This window comes from Oncorhynchus gorbuscha, linkage group LG25 (genome assembly GCF_021184085.1).
Source record: "Oncorhynchus gorbuscha isolate QuinsamMale2020 ecotype Even-year linkage group LG25, OgorEven_v1.0, whole genome shotgun sequence".
In the NCBI taxonomy this organism is placed as follows: Eukaryota; Metazoa; Chordata; class Actinopteri; order Salmoniformes; family Salmonidae; genus Oncorhynchus; species Oncorhynchus gorbuscha.
The window spans coordinates 16,035,936-16,050,612 of NC_060197.1; the positions used below are offsets into that span (position 1 = coordinate 16,035,936).

General features: G+C 46.3%; 1 protein-coding gene across 4 annotated transcripts in view; it reads left to right on the forward strand.

Annotated features, from left to right (window-relative positions):
- The window catches only part of LOC124014048 (ras association domain-containing protein 3-like), a 49,176-nt gene that overhangs the window by 18,111 nt on the left and 16,388 nt on the right, over window positions 1-14,677 (forward strand). Inside the window, exon 1 of one of the 4 annotated variants that reach the window (XM_046328725.1) lies at window positions 5,925-6,241. The exons of the other annotated variants lie outside the window; for them this stretch is intronic. Within the exon in view, the coding sequence (XP_046184681.1) occupies window positions 6,119-6,241 (123 nt within the window). The 5' untranslated portion in view covers window positions 5,925-6,118. Of the gene's footprint in view, window positions 1-5,924; window positions 6,242-14,677 lie in introns of those variants that run through there. 4 annotated transcript variants of the gene reach the window in all.

Genomic DNA, 14,677 nt, shown 5'->3' on the forward strand with positions numbered 1-14,677 from the left:
ACCCCATAACGACGAAGCAAAAACAGGCTTTTAGAAATGTTTGCAAAAGTATTCAAAATAAACAACTGAAATATGTATTTACATAAATATTCCAACCCTTTACTCAGTACTTTGTTGAAGCACCTTTGGTAGCGATTACAGCCTTGAGTCTTCTTGGGTACGACACTACAAGCTTGGCACACCTGTATTTGGGGAGATTCTCCCATTCTTCTCTGCAGATCCCCTCAAGCTCTGTCAGGTTGGATGGAGAGCGTCGCTGCACAGCTATTTTCAGGTCTCTCCAAAGATGTTCAATCGGGTTCAAGTCCAGGCTCTGATTGGGCCACTCAAGGACACTCAGAGACTTGTCCCGAAGCCACTCCTGTGTTGTCTTGGCTGTGTGCTTCGCGTCATTGTCCTGTTGGAAATTGAACCTTCACCCCAGTCTGAGGTCCTGAGCGCTCCTGGAGCAGGTGTTCATCAAGGATCTCTCTGTACTTTGCTCTGTTCATCTTTCCCTCGATCCTGACTAGTCTCCAAGTCCCTGCCACTGAAAAACATACCCACAGCATGATGTTGCCAACACCATGCTTCACCGTAGGGATGGTGCCAGTTTTCCTCCAGACGTGACGCTTGGCATTCAGGCCAAAGAGTTCAATCTTGGTTTCATCATACCAGAAAATCTTGTTTCTCATGGTCTGAGAGTCCTTTAGGTGCCTTTTGACAAACTCCAAGAGGGGTGTCATGTGCCTTATACTAAGGAGTGGCTACCGTATGGCCACTCAACCATAAAAACCTGATTGTTGGGAGTACTGCAGAGATGGTTGTCCTTCTGGAAGGTTCTCCCATCTCCACAGAGGAACTCTGGAGCTCTGCCAGAGTGACCATCGAGTTCTTGGTCACCTCCCTGACCAAGGCCCTTCTCCCCCGATTGCTCAGCTCTAGGAAGTGTCTTGGTGGTTCCAAAGTTCTTCCATTTAAGAATGATTTCACGTTATATGATTACACCTGTTGTATTCGGCGCATGTGACAAATAAAATTCGATATGATTTGATGAAGCCCACTCTGTTCTTGGGGACCTTCAAAGCTGCAGAATTGTTTTTGATACCCTTCCCCAGAGCTGTGCCTTAGCACAATACTGTCTTGGAGCTCTACGGACAATTCCTTCAACCTCATGGCTTAGTTTTTGCTCTGACATGCACTGTCAACTGTGGGACCTTATATAGATAGGTTTGCCTTTCCAAATCATGTCCAATCAATTGAATTTACCAAAGACTCCAATCAAGTTGTAGAAACATCACAAGGATGATAAATGGAAACAGGATGCACCTGAGCTCAACTTCGAGTCTCATAGCAAAGGGTCTGAATACTTATGTAACTAAGGTATTTGTTTTAAATTTTTTATACATTTGCAAAAATGTCCAAAAGCCTGTTTTTTCATTGTCATTATGTGGTATTGTGTGTAGATGATGAGGAAGAAAATGTATTTAATCCATTTTAGAATAAGGTTGTAATGTAACAGAATAAGGTTGTAATGTGGAATAAGGAAAGGGGTCTGAATACTTTTCCGAATGCACTGTATACAGTATACTGAAACTAGCTATCCATCACTCTTATGAGTGAGCATTCCTCATCTGTGTTTTATCTCAAGCACATCATATATCATTGCTCATAGGAATATTTTTTGTACTTCCTGATAATAAAATAGGGTGAATTATTACAACAATGTCGTCATTCTAGATGATAAAGGTAGGGGAACTCGGACTCCCACACTCACTGGTTAGCCTGAAGTTGAGAGTGTCAGTTTTCTCACAACACTCTCTTCACAGACTAGCCTTTGTGGTGGAAGTCTCATTTATGGAGTCATTTATGGGACATTCCTTACGCCTCCCCGACCTCACCCACTCACCTCCTTATGCACCTACCCCTTTTACCTCACCCTCACCTCTTCTTACCCCTTCACCTATAACTAACAAAATCTGCAGCTTGTAAACAAGCAGTGTGCTGAGAACCTTAACCCCCTGTCTGCAGAGGAATGTGGGTAATGTCTGCCAAGGGCTGTAGCTTTCAGCCAGAGAGTACAGGCCTGGTGAAGGTTCACCTCTCTCTCTCTCTCTAGCCTGGCCTGCCTGACCACTCTCTCTCTCTCTGTGGAGATCGGGAAGGGGGGGCAGGGTTCAAGCCGAGTGTCCATTGTTTTACACCAGGGAAGGGAGAGGGAGTTTGAGGGGGTTGGGACTGAGAATGAGTTTCCATGTGTCTGAGACATTCTCTGTGATTTTTTTCACACGCTCCCATGCACCTACAGGAGCCGATCTGTTGGTTCCAAAGTCAGCACAGTACTACAGGAATACAGGCCACGGAAGCCATAACAACTAGTGCCCATCACTCTACCTGACCAGAAGCTGTTGGTTAGACAGGGTTCTAGTGGACTGTATAGTTTGTCCTTGACAGACATGTGGGCAGTTGGCTCTGAGACTGCAAGAGAACTGGACAGAGAGGCCAGCTGTATGAATCTTCTCTGGCCAGGCTGTGGTGTGGTTGAAGGGTTTGGCTGTTCCAGTGCTCCTAGGTTATTTTTAGGTCGCCTCTGCACTCTGGGTTTAAATTAGGGCTGTCCCTCCATAAACCCCCAAGAAGCCTGCTACAGTATGTGTTGGGTGTGGTCAGGATAAGGGTTGTACGCCTTATTCACTACAGATGTTACATACGTTTGACCCAGTATCTGACATTGTATCATCCTTTCTAGTGACTGGGTGGGCTAGTTAGTTGTATGATATTAGTGTGTTAAAGAACAGGCCACACAGGAGGAGCCATGTAGAAATGTACTTAGAAAAAAGCCTTAGGCAACTAAAATCCTAATAGAAATGAACTGCATGCACTTTTCATTATGGCTGTTAAAGCATTATAGCTCTGCTCTCTGAGGATCGCAGTAATGGGTTCCATTTGTTGGCTGATGCAAGACAACTTTATCAGACACTAAAAACACCACCACTGAGTTAAAACATGAATAAAAAACATATTACACATTTATAACCAAATAAACCCAGGAGCCAGCTAGCCTCCCCACCGTCAAACACTAAATGTGTTTTTAAGAATGTTTATTAATACTTATATAACAGATTATCTGACACTGCATGGGGTGGTTGTCGTAACAACAGCATGAGAAGCTGCTGCTGAATTGATTACACTTTCATGACTCGCTGTGATCAATGCCAGTAGGAGAGAAAGCCAACCAACATCAGGGAATGAGAGTCAGTAGCAGAAAGGGATTTATTCCTGGCTAGAACCCAACCCAGTCTCATGTCTAACAGAGAACAAGGCTTTAATTTGGGTGTTTTTATTCAGCTTTTCTTCATCCATGCCAAACGTTTACATAACTAATGTTGTCCTCATATGGTAGAGATGGACCAGAGATGGACCCCAGGTCACTATAACCAATGCCTTGACCAGTTTGGATTGAAAGGTGAGAATGCAGTTGAACCGGAGTTCCTGCTTAGGGTTCACGTGTCCCATTTCCTGGTTACTGATGATGTCATGTTGCCCCTGGATACAGAATCCCGTCCGAGCACATTGAGCTGTGTTAGGGTGGATCCCATAGGCCTATGCAGAGTTTAGAAAGGGGCAAGACATTCTGATTTTATATATAGGTTATATGTGGTTCTGCTAGATAGGCAGGGGTTTTTGACATGTACACACTTAGAGACACACGAACACACACTACCACAACTATCAAGGGTCACTGGGAATTTTAAAAGGTTGGTCTGACTGAACGCCTGATGTTCCACCCATTCATCTGGGCGTATGTAAGTCTAAAGTATTAAATGCCTTTGGTCTGCATTTTTAGTTTAGTTGGTCCTGGAGCTCGGGTAAAGCAGCATGTTGCAGGGAAGGAAAATAAGAAAGCTAGCTTCGCTGTGCTGCATGTTCATTGAGGTAAGTGGCAGGCAGATGTTATGTTGTCTCTTTAGGATGTGTGCACCTATGGATTCATATGGATTATTTGATGATGAGTGGAAGTGCTGAGCATATAGACCTACAGTATAAAAAATAATGTCACCTTTATTTAACTAGACAGTTAAGAACAAATTCGTATTTACAATGACAGCCTACCCGGGCCAAACCCGGACGACGCTGGGCCTATTGTGTGCCGCCCTATGGGACTCTCAATCACGGCCGGATGTGATACAGCCTGGAATCTAACCAGGGACTGTAGTGACGCCTCTTGCACTGAGAAGCAGTGCCTTAGAACACTGCGCCACTCGGGAGTATCTCATCAAGTGCCACACTGACTAAGGAAAGAAAATATGAGAGGCAGAAGGAGAGAAGCAAGCAAGAAAGAATGAAATAACTATGGGTTTCATTGATGTGAATGTAATGGAGAAGCCGGTGGAAACTGTAGGTGGGGAAGATGCGAAAGAGGTGCGATGACGCGAAAGCGCAAGAATGGCGCCTAAGATCAGAGGTTCGTCTCCTGAGTTTGAGGAGTACATACTGTACATACGTCTCCTGATTACAAACCAAATCGTCTTACTTATAGGTCTTCATGCTCTCTTGAGAACCTTGAGGATCTTGAAATGGAGTCAGTCAGCAGTGGTGAGCACTCTGAAGTTGAGCCGGTCCAGGATGTAGTGGTCCTACCTGCGGCAGCAGGTGTGGTAGAGTCTTTCAACATTTGCCCCGAGAATCCTACCAGAGATGATTTTGGGACCGGTCTGAGTGAGATTTTAGAAAAGGGTTGATTCCGGCTTTTTGGGCAACCCGTACGTTGTGTCAAGCTGGGTAAAGGATAAACTGGGAATGGTTACTTCTGAAGTTTTGAGAAGTGGAATTGTTTAGATTTTTTATGTATCTGCCTCCCAGAGGAAGCGGGTGCTTTAAGTCACGCAGCTCGGGGTTCAACCTGTGGTGTGCTTTGCTCTCCGGAGCAGGGCACCGCTGAAAGGGGTGCCCTGTGGGGAAGTGTTGAATGTAGAGGTGGATCAAATGAAAATGAAGATTCCTAGTGTTTGTGACTTCCGCCATTTGGTGAGATGTAGACCCGATGGCAAGACTGAGAATACCCTGTCTGTTTTGTTGAGCTTTGACCCAGAGTTTCTACCTGTTAAGGTTAGGTTATATTTGCTATTCTGTGAGGGCCTATGTTCCGAACCCGCTACGGTGCTTTAGGTGCCAAGGTTTTGGACATGTTGCAGCAGTAATGTAGAAGGTAAATCCCACGATGTGAGAAATGTGCATGAGAGCATAGTCAGAGGGAGTGTACTGTTGGGATAGAGAAAGCACTGTGTGTCAACTGTGAGGGTGCCAATGCAGCTGGGGATACGAAGTGCCCTGTGAAAGAGAGACAGGTTGAGATTGCCAGGCTTCGAGTGGGTCAGAAATTTTCCTATGCTAAGGCAGCGAAAAGAATAGAGGATAGCCCGAGGGTGAGTGAGTCGACTGGGAGCCCCCCAGTGAGCAGGCATGAAGAGAGCGAGCCAGAGAGGATACGTTTTAGTAAGGTTGGATTTTTTGCGGTTATAGCCATGGTGATCAACTGCACTTCACTGATGGAACAGACACCACTGAAGATAGATGTGGTAGTTACAGTAGCAGAGAAATATTTGGGTGTGAGAGATTTTAGTGCAGAAGTTCTACAGGAAGGTTTGAGAGAAGGGGTTCCATCCATCGGGCAAAAATAGTGGAATGGGGTGGTGGGTTTTGGGGGATAGTGTATAGTTGCATGGTTAGATGGTGGTCCAATTTAAATTTGTCCCAATTCCTCTTTTCCCCTTTTTTGGGGGGTGACCAAAATGTGCAATCTGCTCTCCGACCTGTAAACGGCAGCAACACAGCGTCTAGACTGCCGGAAAACCACACGAAGAAGAAGAGGAAGAAAGTCAAAGGTGATTTCTATAGAGGACTTTTCAATGAATTCTAGTAGGCGTGTCTTCAGAGCGGCTGACAGACAGCGGCTCCATAGTTGCTAGAGTGTGAGGATTTATCAGTAGTTGGTTGAAGAGTGAACGGAGGATTCGAGCGTTGGAAAGTGTTCGGCTTTTTGCGGTTCACAAAACAAGTTTGCGGAGGTGTAGCCAACTTTATTTTCAAGTTGTTGCTTTGCTGCAGCCAAATTTGAAGAGATTAGTTTTCTCCTCAAATGACGTGGACTAGCACCATGAGTAGTGGCTACAGTAGTTTAGAGGAGGACTCCGAAGAGTATTTTTTCACCGCCAGAACTTCGTTCTTCAGGAAGCCTTCAGGGAAACCAACCCAGTGCAAGGTACATGAACTTTAATTTGTGCCAACGTCTCACCTGTTAGCAACGGTGTTTTGTCATATAAATTTAGCAACCTGTTGCTAACGCGTTAATTTAAGGAGTTACCAGTTTCGTGTGCAGTCCTGCTCTACAGTATGTTCAACGTAACCAATGGCAGGGAGGCTGGCTAGCCGTCTCATGAGCTAACTTTAGTTATCAATTATTTGTTTAGGCTAAATCCGTATTGGTTTGCCAGGCTTTATGATTTTAGATTTGAATGGAGCTAATCTGATGGTGGACAATTATAGCCGTAATCTGAGTGGCACGTGCAGCTAATATATTTCAGAACCACGTGGGATCATACTTTGATAGGATAGCAATTTAGGTGCCCCTAACACTTTATATTTTGAGCTATAGTCAACAATTAAATTGTATAGTTGTATTTTAAACAGTCGAAGAGTTGGTTAACGTGCATGCCAGAGGAGACCTTTAGCCCCTGATTGGGTTAAAGCCCATGGCATCCTGACTATGGGTTCTGGAACTCATAAGTAGGTCAATTTGTGCTCATCAATACTGGTCTGTCTCCCAGACTCAAGACTCTGCATATAATGTAAGTTATTGTCCTGTCTCTCACACACAACTACATTCACTATGTGTGTGTTGAGCTTGCAAACTCTTCTCAGCTTGACTTCTCATATTTCCATATGACCTTGACACAGTCATATTCCATGCCAGGCTGTAGACAAAGTGTCCCATGCAACACACACACACACTATGCCATGAAGGGACTTGCCCACTAAGCATAATGCTGTGTCTGCACCCACAATTGTGTTATTGTGAGTGAAACGTCACTCAGGGGGTCTCTCATAGTTGCTCCTCCAGTTAACCCTCCAGCAGCTCAAATCTTGCTGTATGGGGTTCTATTCATCCAGTACCATGTGGATGACTTAATGCCTTTTTAAATGTACTGTTCTTGATGGTGCCATTGGTTATGCCACTGCTACTTGTTTCAAATAGCTCTCCTTCCTTTCTCCCCTGACAGCCCCAGCAAAAAACAGTTAAACTACCAGTTAATGATAAAGATGAGGGGCTAGTTAGTTTCTTCCGTAGCAATGTCTCCTCTTGCGCAATTGTTTTTGTGACTATTTAGAATCTATGTTGGCCTTGGCCCATGTTTAACCAAGAGTGCCTGTTCATTGTGGTGTGTGTCTTTACAAGTCAAAGTTTCAGCTTCAACATGCCTCTAGTCTTTCTGTTTACCCCTTAGCACCGTGGACACTCAAAGCTCTGCCTCTGCCTGGGCTGCTGGGAAACAGCTGCAATAGACACACACGGCGGCGGCACAGCTTCTGAGTGACGGGGCCTCATAACCCTCCCCAGCTAGTCTCTGTGTCTCCAGGGTAGCTAGCTAATACTGTGGACTACTCAGTAACTGAGCAGCCCTCTTTCTGTATACGGGAGGAGAGAACCCTAATGGGTTTGTAGTGGAGCTATGTGATAGATATATTGCTGTATAGTACATTAGTCATAATAATAGGTGTTTGGGGCGGCAGGGTAGCCTAGTGGTTAGAGTGTTGGACTAGTAACCGGAAGGTTGCGAGTTCAAACCCACAAGCTGACAAGGTACAAATCTGTCGTTCTGCCCCTGAACAGGCAGTTAACCCACTGTTCCTAGGCCGTCATTGAAAATAAGAATTTGTTCTTAACCTAGTAAAATAAAGGTCAAATAAAAAATTAAAAAATAAGTGTCTAGTCTTAGTTATAGTTATCGTATTAGCTCCTGAGTGGCACAGCGGTCTAAGGCATTGCATCTCAGTGTTAGCGGCGTCACTACAGACCCTGGTTTTGATTCCAGGCTGTATCAACAACTGGCCGTGATTGAGTGTCCCATGGGGCGGGGTCACAATTGGCCCAGCGTCGTCTGTGTTAAGGTTTGGTACGCCGTCATTGTAAATAGGAATTTGTTCTTAACTGACTTGCCTAGTTAAATAAATACTTCAAATAGTTAGGTTTTAGTAGAGCTGTTTAGGAGTGAGTTGGTATGTTTCAATCTAACATGGCAGCCGTGTAGGAAGAGAGGGCTGCTGTTTGTTGCTCTGCTCCAAGTCAACAACGGCAGACGCTTATATAAGATAATCATCACGCATTATCTCCTCTGGCAGTCTTCCTGTATAAAACTATATGCTGCCTCGGTCACAGAGAGGGCTGTTGGTTGGGTTGAGTGGAGTGGAGGACAAGTGGTGGCTGTTTGTGTGTTTAGGGTGCTGTACAACAATAATGCATTTCAGTTTCTCTCCTTGAGTGCTCTCTGTTTCCAGATGGAGAGGGTGGGAAAGAAACAGCTTAGTATCGGTCTTCCTCAGACATCAAACACTGCTCTGTCCGGACCAGAGGATGCCCCAGATTACTAGAAGGGGATGGAATCACACCCATGGTTTCTGTGTTGCTACAGATAAAGAAGCTGCTTTAGCCTCCCTTCCCGTCTCTGCTGCTGCTGGTGGGAAAAGGCCCCTTTTTAGTTGGATCTCAGTCCCGCAGACTATATTCCTGTGTAAGTACAGGAGGGTTTTGATGGCAGTGGCAGTGCCCCCACACATGTTCAGGGAGGCTGGGTTTGACTTGTCTATGACATTACCTGGCAGCATGGTGTGCAAACGCATGTCAGGACCTTGATCAACCACACAGTCCATTAACACACCCTCCCTCATGCGTCTACCCCTCTGCCACCCCTAGTTCCTCAGCTATTGTGTTACAGTTCCTGATTGTATCTAGTTCTCTGTTTGCTGTCGCTTTCAGTTCAAGTTGTGCATAACGTATTTTTAAAAAGAAAAGAAAAAACAATTGTGCTATCCAATTTGTAGTAACTGTCTAGTCCCATCGCTGCAATACCCGTACTGACTCGGGAGGTGAATGTCGAGAACCGTGCATCCTCTGAAACATGAACCCGCCAAGCCGCACTGCTTCTTGACACATTGCTCGCTTAAAGCGGAAGTCAGGAAACACCGTACACCTGGTAACCTAGTCAGCGTGCATTGCGCCTGGCCTGCCACAGGAGTCGCTGGAGCGCGATGGGACAAGGACGGCCAGCCAAACCCAGACAGCCAGCCAAACCCTCCACTAACCCGTACGGTGCTGGGCCAATTGTGTGCTGCCTCGTGGGTCTCCCGGTCGCGGCCGGCTTTGACGCAGCTTGGGATCGAACCAGGATCTGTAGTGATGCTGTTAGCACTGCGACAAGTTGTGCATTATTCCTAGAGCTGGGACTAACTTCCTTGCCATGTTAGTATTGTGGCAAGGAAACACAACATGAAGAGGATATATCTTTAGTAAATCAGTCACTTATGTTGAAAACAAACACCATTATTTTGTCATCCAGAGTCACATTAATTTCCCAAGCAATAGCACACAATACTTTACATACTGCAGGTTTTTAAAGGACCAAGGAGTTTGGTCTGCTTCGTGTTTTCGTTTTTGCAATCCAAAAAATATTGCGCTATTTGTATCGTCCTTGCCCTAATTATTACAGTATCACATTTACCACAGTTCCTCCATTTTGTCCTGCTTGTCATCTTGCTGTAGGAAATGAGGAAATGTAAACAAACATGCAAGTCCGAAGTACATACAACAAACCTGTTCACCAGGCCTGCTCTTCCTCCTGGGCCGTACTGTGCTAGCGTTTACTTAGCACTAGCTTTCGGGGAGTGGAAAAGGTCTGAGTGAAGAAGACTTCCAGCAGCCCCAGCCAATCTCAAACTCACACTAGAACCTTCACTCTGCTGTGAGTTTACATAACGGCAGCCAGACCTCTCCAGACGCCTGTTCCAGAAGAAGTGAGAACGCCTGAGAGCTTTGTCTCTGCTATTCAGGGACTGGGTGTCTGTTTTTTCCAGCATACCGGTCTGTGTGTGTGAGAGAGAGATGACTCCTCTGACTTGAGTCTTCAGATTTGGAGATGAAGAGTTTGTCAGTGGCACACCCAGCCTAGACAAAATGTAGGATCTGCTCCAGGGAGATCTCCAATGGATCTGTGTAATTAACAAGTTATATATATATATACTTGCTGTCCAAGCGGTGAATACTTGTTGTCCAAGCAGTTGTACCTTCATCAACCTTACACCAAACTTTTCGTGTCTATTTATGTGTGTTTCCATATGGTTGTAGAATAGCATGGCTAAGCAGTGGCAGAAGGCTCGGGGCACCACTTGCGGTACAGACTGTTTGAAGAAGAGTCCCAGAGGCTTTCATCTGTTTATGTTCACAACCTAGCCAGCCATAAACACTGCTCAGCTCGACTCAGCTGTGTGTGCCTGTGCACCGTGTGTTTGTGTCAATGGGTGCCATGCAGGCCTGTTTCCTTCCTGCTGTTGTGTTTTGTTCTGCTGCAGAAAGTAGAGAATGTCAACCGTTTCTCTGTTTTCATACTTCAGCTAAACAAGGCGAGACCCACACAGCATACTCCACCAATTCAGCCCTCACAGCTACTGATAAAAAAAGGCTGATTATGGAAACGTGCTTCTTAGTTTAGAAATGCAAAACGGGGCCCTACGTCATCTAGCCTACATACCAAACAGAGCCATGTTGAAAAAAAGACTGTGCTCCAAAGGTGGGTTTTACAGCAGGGAGTTGGCATGGGAGTAGGCTGCTTCATGATCCGTGGCCAGTCTTCCTCTCTTATGTTGCTGTTGCATGACCTGCCTGCATGTTACATAAAGCCCTTTTTATAACTGCCTGCTGCTCTAAGTGTTCTGTTCCAGAGGAAACTCAATTTGATTGTTTTTGCAATGGCCCCGGTTGCTATCGCAGTCCCCCCCCCCCTACACGCACACACAGAGCAGGCTCCTTGATAATATGATTACCTTTCAGACTGCCTGCGTCATGGAGCAGATGAGGTGTTTGTTAAACACTGGACCCGTGTGTGTGCTCGACTACTCGTGCATGCACAGCCACATCACTTATGGAACGGCAGCACTTGATCAAGCTTCCAGACCTACTGAACTGTATCACCTGTGGTCATGTCCCATCCTAGCAAGACAACAGAACAGGTGGTCTATTAGACACACCCCCTCAACTGTCTGTGGGAGAATCCCTTCACCTCTGGACAACAAACTATCATTATCCTGAATAATGCCCTGTATTAGAACAACTGAGGCCCAATTAGGAGCTGGTTCTTACTCATAGGTCCCAGAAGACACCTGGCCTAAAGGTGTCTATTACACACTAGAAAGGGTATCCAGGTGGTCATTTAACTGATGGGTGTCAGCCACCACCCTCTCATTTCCCCTGGCTAGGGTCAGAAGCCAACTGGTACAGAGCAGAGGGTTGTGGGTCACTATCCTTGAAGATCCCTGGCTACCATATGCTGTTTCTGGGAGCAGTTAGAAATTGGATGTGGCTGTAATTACTCTACCACAATCACACACACACACTGCGCATGGTATCTATACACATCATTACACACTACGTACAAGCTCCACACACACCATTGCACACTACGTGAGAGGAGAGTGAGAAAGGGAGGACATGCCAACAGCATGGAGTAAATTGGATCTTGTAGCTACTTGCTAGCTATACCCATTGACATGTGTACATTTAAATGTATACAGTGTATCAGCTGCTCAATCATGTCACTTGTAGGTCCATGAAACAGGACGTCTTGGAGAGATGTGATTGAAGTTGCTCAGGCCAGAGTGTTGTGGAAACCCATTCTTTACTGTGGGCCTAATGTGTTTATTGCTTTGGTGGTGGGTATCCCAGCACTCTCAATATACTCGCATGGGTGTTCCAGCCCTCACAGCATAATGAACACCATTTGCCTAATTCAAATCAAATTGTATTTATCACATGTGCCGAATACAATACCTTGAAATGCTTACAAGTTCTTAACCAACAATGCAGTTTTAAGAAAATAAGTGTTAAGAAAATATTTACACAAGTAACAATAATGAGGCTATATACAGGGGGTACTGGTATTGAGTCGATGTGCGGGGGTACAGGTTAGTGAAAGTAATGTGTTAGTGGTGCCCTTGACTGGTGTGTGTTTGGACCATGATAGTTTGTTGGTGATGTAGACACCAAGGAACTTGAAGCTCTCCATCTGCTCTACTAAGCCTTGTCAATGTGAATGGGGGCCTATTCGATGCCCCTCTCCCTTTCTGTAGTCCACGGTCACCTACTTTGTCTTATGTTGAGGGAGAGGTTGTTGTCCTAGCACCACACTGCCAGGTCTCTGACGACCTCCTATAGGCTGTCTCATTGTTGTCGGTGATCAGGCCTACCACCGTTGTCGCCATCAAACGTAATGATGGTGTTGGAGTCGTGCTTGGCCATGCAGTCGTGGGTAAACCGGGAGTACAGGAAGGGAATAAGCACACACCCGAGGGACACCTGTGTTGTTGCCTACCCTTACCACCTGGGGGCTGCCTGTCAGGAAGTCCAGGATCCAGTTGCAGAGGGAGGTGTTTAGTCCCAGGGTCCTTAGCTTATTGATGAGCTTTGAGGGCACTGTGGGGTTGAAACGCTGAGCTGTAGTCAATGAATAACATTCTCACATGGGTGTTAATTTTGTCCAGGTGTGAAAGGGCAGTGTGGAGTGAAATAGAGATCGCATCATCTGTGGATATGTTGGTGCGCTGGCTGCTACAGTCACCGCCCCGCTATGGCTGGCTGCTACAGTCACCGCCCCGCTATGGCTGGCTGCTACAGTCACCGCCCCGCTCTGGCTGGCTGCTACAGTCACCGCCCCGCTCTGGCTGGCTGCTACAGTCACCGCCCCGCTATGGCTGGCTGCTACAGTCACCGCCCCGCTCTGGCTGGCTGCTACAGTCACCGCCCCGCTCTGGCTGGCTGCTACAGTCACCGCCCCGCTCTGGCTGGCTGCTACAGTCACCGCCCCGCTATGGCTGGCTGCTACAGTCACCGCCCGCTGGCTGCTACAGTCACCGCCCCGCTATGGCTGGCTGCTACAGTCACCGCCCCGCTATGGCTGGCTGCTACAGTCACCGCCCCGCTATGGCTGGCTGCTACAGTCACCGCCCCGCTATGGCTGGCTGCTACAGTCACCGCCCCGCTATGGCTGGCTGCTACAGTCACTGAACTGTGTGGCTATAGCTGCTGTTCTCCGCCCTGGCTAGTACTGAAGCTGTGTCTGATTTTAGTGAAGGCTTTGGCTACGGCTGCTGTCAGCACAGTCCTCTCCGTCAGCCAAAGGATTCATATCACACTCCATTGTGCCAGAGATGGGCCTGTTCAGGTTTCTATTGGTGCTCAGAGGTGACTGAGCCTCGGGGGTCTGTGACCTGACATGTCCAAGTTGTATGGGTTTATTCATGGTAGGAAAAGCAACAACACACCCCTGTCCCATTCCCTCACAGAGAGCGTGGACAGGTTGGTAAGTGTGGCTTTGTAACCCTATAGGGCCTCTGTGTGCTGTGTTTCTGCACTTGGTTAGTGCCTGACTATGGTCTAAGCATGCATTAATGCGTTACACAACCCTGGTATCATGTGTTCTTACTTCTATTTTGAATGGATTTAATTCAGCACTTATTCAGTTTTGAACATGCTCATGGTAAAACGTGACTACTGTGTTTCTCGGAAGAGGGCCGCTATAGTTGTAGTAGGCTACTGGCTCTTATCTATCTGTCTCTCTCACACACACACGCGCACACGCAGGCAGGCTGAGTTAATTATTGTCACAGGAGAGTAGCCTATAGTTAGTTAATGCCGGTTAGCTAGCTGAATTTAGGCCAATATTATTAACAGACCTTCAGTTTAACTATGAGAGGCTTGTCAATGTCTCCATACTCCAGTTGAGAGCCTTTCATCAACGTTGATTTAAAGTAGTGCAGTTTTGATCGTCCGATTTTAGTCTACAGTTATAGTGTTAGCCTGTTTTGACTGGCTTGGAACTGTTAGTACAGTAGCTTCCCAGAGGTTGTGTTTGATGTGACAGTCTGTACCTTGCAGCCAAGGACCTTCAATTCATTTTCCACTGCAGCCATGCCGACTGAGTGGTCTAGCGGAGCATGTTGGTGCTATTGCTCTTGTTACGTCTTTGCAAAGTGCAAGTTAGACATGATAGAGAGTGGGTCTATGCTACTCCCCATAGACTAGTTCTACAGGCTAACTCCTTGCCGCTTCATACCTCCGTGGCAGTTTTTTATGGTAGATGCTGTATGAGTCGTTAGTCAGACAAGTCTACTTCCTCCCCGAGTGAACCACATAGTATCACATCTGCTCAGTCGTCCCCATATTCCACATTCTGCTCTCTTGTGTGTTCTATTGTATTCCTGTCTCTTGCCACAGACACACCTGTTTTTCATCCCTCTTTATTATCCTCATTGTGTTGCTCTATTGGAATGTTTTCCATGTTACTGTAACTAGACCTGTCTGAAGCCAAGCCTGTTTTGTCTCTGAGATGGAGATCCACTCTAAAGCGAGAAGTGGATCAGGAAGACAGAGGAA